Genomic DNA, 5,357 nt, shown 5'->3' with positions numbered 1-5,357 from the left:
AACCACCAGAAGGAAATTCTAAGAGTACATGATTCGACAAAATATGAAAATGAATCCCGTACGAGGATCCAGGCTCAAAACGGGGTATTTTGCAATAACTTTCGTTAATTGCACAATAACCACTCTAAAAAGGGTTAATTGCACTAATGACCCAAAATGAAAATATCTTCCAAAAATATTTTCTTAAAAACCACTGAAATAAAATATCTTAAAAAGATATTTATGAAAAACACCCCAAGAAAAGAAAAAGATTCTGAAGAACTATGCATCCATATCCCTACGGACACCTAGAGCAACCAGAGTACTTTTCTGCAAAAGTAAAGATACGTATTTCGTGGAAACCACTTAGAATGAAGATACATGAAGTCAAAACCCAACTCCAATCTTGAAAAGTGAGGTTGTGCCAAAAAGTGACAAACGGGGAAAAGACAAAATAATGAAAAGGACGAAAAATAAATAGTATCGAAAAGTGAAAATATGGAAATGACTCGATCCTCAAAGGAAGTTGTCAATCCAAATGAAAGAGTCTCAAAAACTATTTCCAAGCACTCGAGAAGACACCCAGTGACGAGAAACAGAACTCAAAAGGAAAATTAAACGGAAAAATTTTTTTTCTGTAAAATTTGAGAAAAAGGAAAGGAAGGAAAATGACCGGGTCATTACATCAGAAACTTAATTATCTGACACACGATTTGGAGTTAGTAGTTGTGGTCTTTGCTTTATGCATTTGGAGACATTATCTGTTGGGAGAGTCCTTCAAACTATTTAGTGACCATAAGAGTTTGCAGTATCTCTTCATGCAGAAGGAGCTCAATATGAGACAACGTAGGTGGTTGGAGTTTATGAAAGATTACCACCTCTATACAGTGTCACCCAGGGAAAGTGAATGTAGTGGCAGATCCACTCAGTTGTCGACCCTATGCTAGTCTTTGTGCAATGTTTGCTACAGAATGGAATGCTTTGAAGACTGTAGATGAGTTGTCTAATGTTTTTGTGGTACAATTAAACCTGCTATCATCCATAAAGTACTGAAGGCACAACTTATGGATCAACAATACATCGTTAGAGTTACAGAGTTAGCTTCTGGTGATGTCCCATTTAACTCTGTCGGGGCTGATGGAGGCTTGAGGTACAAAGGGCGCTTAATAGTACCTTCTGCTGATGATTTGAGGAAAAATGTGATGACGGAGGTTCACAAATCTGAGTTCTCTATCTATCCAGGTGGAGATAAGATGTATCAAGACATGAAGCTACAGTTTTGGTGGGCAGGTATGAAAAGGGACATAACCATCTTTGTCTCCAAGTATAGTACCTGTCAGATGGTCAAGATTGATCATCAGAGACTGCTTAAATCCTTACGGCCACTTCGTATACCGAAGTGGAAATAGGAGAGTATCTTTATGGATTTTGTGGAGGGATTACCAAATTCCAACTGGAACCACAATTCTATTTGGGTCATTGTTGATAGGATGACCAAATCAGCTCATTTCTTGCCTATTCACACTGATTTCACTTCAGAACAGTTGGCGAGGCTTTACATTGCAGAGATTATGAAGCTGAATGGCATACCAATGTTTATTATATCAGACAGGGATTCGAGCTTTGTATCTGGATTTTGGGGGAGTTTTCAGCAAGCTTTGGGTATCGAATTACATCTTAGCACTGCTTGTCATTGTCAGACTAACGGTGCTTCATGCCTGTGTCTTTAATTTTAAATGGCAATTGGAAAGATTATTTGCCACTTGCAGAGTTCGCCTACAACAATAGTTTTCAGAAGACTATTGGTATAGCACCGTTTGAGGCGTTATATAGCCGACCATATCGATCTCTCGTTTGTTGGTTAGAGGTTGGTGAGAGCAGATTTCAGGGTCTTGAATTTATCAAGGATACCTCTAAGAAGATTGCTCTTATTCGTGATTGCATGTGCACTGCCTAGAGTAGGCAAAAGAGTTACGCAAATTGTCATACTCGCAGTTTAGAGTTTCAGGTGGGGGATCAGGTGTTGCTTAAAGTATCTCCCTTTAATGTGCTTTGGGAAGAAGGAGAAGTTGTAACCATGTTTTGTCAGTCCTTTTATGATTACAGATCGAGTGGGAGCTGTAGCCTATCGGTTAGCGCTTCTGGATCATCTACATCGGGAATGTCTTCCATGTGTCCATGTTACGAATTTTTTTTCGAGATAAGGATCGCTATCAGCATATAGATGTTAGCGAAATTGAGTTGTAGCCGGATGCGACGTATGTTGAGCTACAGTGTCAGATTCTTGACCGTCGTGATCAAGTACTTCACAACAAGACTATTCCTCTTGTGTGTGTTCAGTCAAGCCATCATAATGAGGCCGAGTCCATTTGGGAACAGGAAGATGTCATCTGTTCAAAATTTTCAGAATTGCTGAAATAAGGTAAAAGGTGAATTCCGAGGACGGAATTTCTTTATTAGGGGGGAATAATGTAATACCCCTAAATTTTCAAGGTTTTTATTTATTTATTTTGTTTCATTTTATTTATTTACGTGGCAATTTGAATTGTTTGTTCATTTATTTTAGGAAGCAATTTGAATTGTTTACGCATATGTTTTGGAGTTTAATTGCTAGTCATTTAAATGTTAATTATTTTATGGGTATTTTATTTTATTTGTTTATCTAATTGATTATTTGAATTATGGGTGAAATTTGATTTGGAGTGTTTATTTATTTGTCATTTTAATGTTAATTATATAGTAAACTTTTTTAGGTAGTTGTAAATGTTTTCATTGATGTTATTGTATTTTATTTAATTTTACTTATTTATTTATTTATTATTATTAATTTTTTTAGTTAGCAGTATGGATGGGATATATATATATATATATATATATATATATATATATATATATATATATATATATATATGTACAGTATGTTAGATTGGTAATGGAATTATAATTACTGCTATTTAAAATTTAAGGTATATATATGTGTGTGTGCGCAGTATGTTATTAAGGTGAGTGTGAATAGTAGTAATTAAAATTTTTACATTATAAAGTTTGTAGTAGTTGCTTTTAAATGCCAAACGTGCCATTTGGGTGGGCTATGTAGTTGTTTCGATTAGTTGTGGGCTTGATATATATAGGTTAGCAATAGGTTAGTTAATTTCATTATATATATATATATATATATATATATATATATATATTGTTATTTCGGCAGAACTGGGTTTTGCAAGGAAAGCCATAGAACACAGAGAGCGGCGGCGAGAAAGAAAGAAAAGAAAGAGAGAAAGAGAGGAAGGAGGAGAGTGATGAGGCCGGTTGTCGTGAGCGTTATTCGGAGAGCAAAGGCAGATACTTCAGTCTCGATCATTCTTGCTTACTTGCACTGGTATACTCTTTCCTTTGTTCTCTTTGCACATTGAGGACATTGTGTCATTTAAGTTTGGGGGAATGGTGCTCTGCAGTGTTTGCTTTGGAATTCAAATTTTGAGCATGACTTGTGTATTTGAGGGATATTTCTATGATTGGTCCATGACTAGCTATGATTTTGATCTTTTGAGGACTATATTGCTTAAAATTTAAAAATTGCTTGACTTGAGAGTCCAATACTCCTTGTATGCCTTGTGGATGCCATTTAGGGGTAAATTTTTTGAAAGATTGATATCATGCTTGCACTTGTGGTCCATATCATCCTGATTTTGTGACTGTTTTGAGATTCACTCTAGTTTTCTACACTAGCACAGGCGCACACTAGCATTCATTTGTGGGGTACATGCTTTGTTGATTATTGAATTGGTTATATCCCAATTGAGCTAGTAGTGCATTGAAAGCTTTCATTTTTTATAAAGGTGGATAACAAACCCTTTTCATTGAGTAGCCAGGATTCTAGCCTCATCAAGCACTGAATTTCTCGCGCCGAAAGGTGAAGGGCCCAAACTTTAGGTTAATAATTTAAAAAAAAAAAAAAAGAAAAAAAAAAGAAGAAAAGTTGCAAAAGTAATAAAAAAAGTGAGGACTTCTCCCAAAAGGTGAGAAGTAGGAAATGATTAGATGGAGGTTGTCTTGATTTGTAGCCTAGTTGATTTGAGCTTGTAAGTCCGTAGGGGTATTTGAATGCCTAATGCCCTAAAGCCGTCTGGTTTGGGAGTCATTGACCTAACGTTCGATCTCATGAATCACTAGAAAGCTTAATAAATCAACACATTGCACTATGCTTCCATCTTTGATCCTAAAAAAAAAAAAAAAAAAAAAAAAAAAAATCGAGCGAAAAGAATAAGAGCACCTAGAACAATAAAGCTTTAATAAAAGGTCCACTCTTTTGTCTTGATGATTGGGACTAGATTTGTGTGCTAGCTTGAGGGTAAGGATGTGATTAATTCTTTAGTTGGCTTAGATAGCAACACACTTGATGCCGGTCCACTCAAAAAGGATTCTAGAGTTGTTTTGATTTGCATGATTATTTTCTTGATGTGTGAAGGACCATATTTGCTTGCTTGATGTTGAAATTTTGGGAGATTGCTTAGAAATGGTTGAAAAATTGCTTGCTTGAGGTAGTTTTCTCCTAATGCTTGTTTGGAATATTGGTGCCTCTTTTGAAAGAATGAGCATAATGTTTGTGGGTATCATTTATGGAAACCCTCACGAGACTTCACTCGTCCACTAGGGGTAACCTAAGGGTTTAAAAGGCTTATTGCATATGCTAAGTGCAATCGTGTTCCCTACGAAAGTGGTGTTATCCATTTATTGCTTTCTAGTTATAGTTGTATACTTGTATAGTTGTTCATTTCATTCATTTACTTTCTAGTTCATTGCTAGGGACTAGCAATATTTAAGTTTGGGGGTGTGATGAGCACTGAAAAGTGCGTATTTAAACCCGTTAAGCTTAGGCATTCTAGAACCCTTATCTATCTTACTTTACCGTTTTAGATTAATTTTGTGTTAATTCCATTTTTAGGCACTTATCCCAAAAATAAGCTAACTCAGCCAAATAAGAGCCTAAAAGGAGCAATTCTGGGATTAAACAAAGAAAGGAGCAAAGTGGAGAAAGAAAGAAGCAACAAGGAAGAAAGGTGGTCATTCAAGATTCTCGATCTATCCAAGATGAAGGTTCAATCGATCCAACATGGATCGATCTCAGCACTTCAAGATAGATCCAAACCTTGACCCAAAAATAGAAAACCCAAAGTTCGATCGATCCAACATTATACTTCGATTGATCGAACACCTTTGTCCTCATCCAAATGATTAATCTTATTCACAGCTGTCCACCCACCTACCACTTTTGTCCTTTTCCCCATAAATATCTTCAAAATATCTCGGATTTGTTTTTTCCCAAAAACCTCACCTAGTTGGATTGATCCAACCTTAGTTCGATAGATCTTAGCCAA

General features: G+C 36.0%; 1 protein-coding gene across 1 annotated transcript; it reads left to right on the top strand.

Moving 5' to 3' along the window:
- Positions 1-1,043: 1,043 nt before the first annotated feature.
- LOC132270452 (uncharacterized) lies at positions 1,044-1,936 on the top strand. Its single transcript, XM_059771632.1, has 3 exons — positions 1,044-1,269; positions 1,519-1,641; positions 1,731-1,936. The coding sequence occupies exons 1-3, from the start codon at positions 1,044-1,046 to the stop codon at positions 1,934-1,936; spliced, it is 555 nt and encodes a 184-aa protein (XP_059627615.1).
- Positions 1,937-5,357: the final 3,421 nt, after the last annotated feature.

Source organism: Cornus florida, unplaced genomic scaffold (genome assembly GCF_030987335.1).
Source record: "Cornus florida cultivar Cherokee Brave unplaced genomic scaffold, ASM3098733v1 CherokeeBrave_3.0.0_Hap2_Chr01, whole genome shotgun sequence".
Taxonomy (NCBI): Eukaryota; Viridiplantae; Streptophyta; class Magnoliopsida; order Cornales; family Cornaceae; genus Cornus; species Cornus florida.
This window is presented reverse-complemented; position numbering and strand designations above follow the sequence as displayed.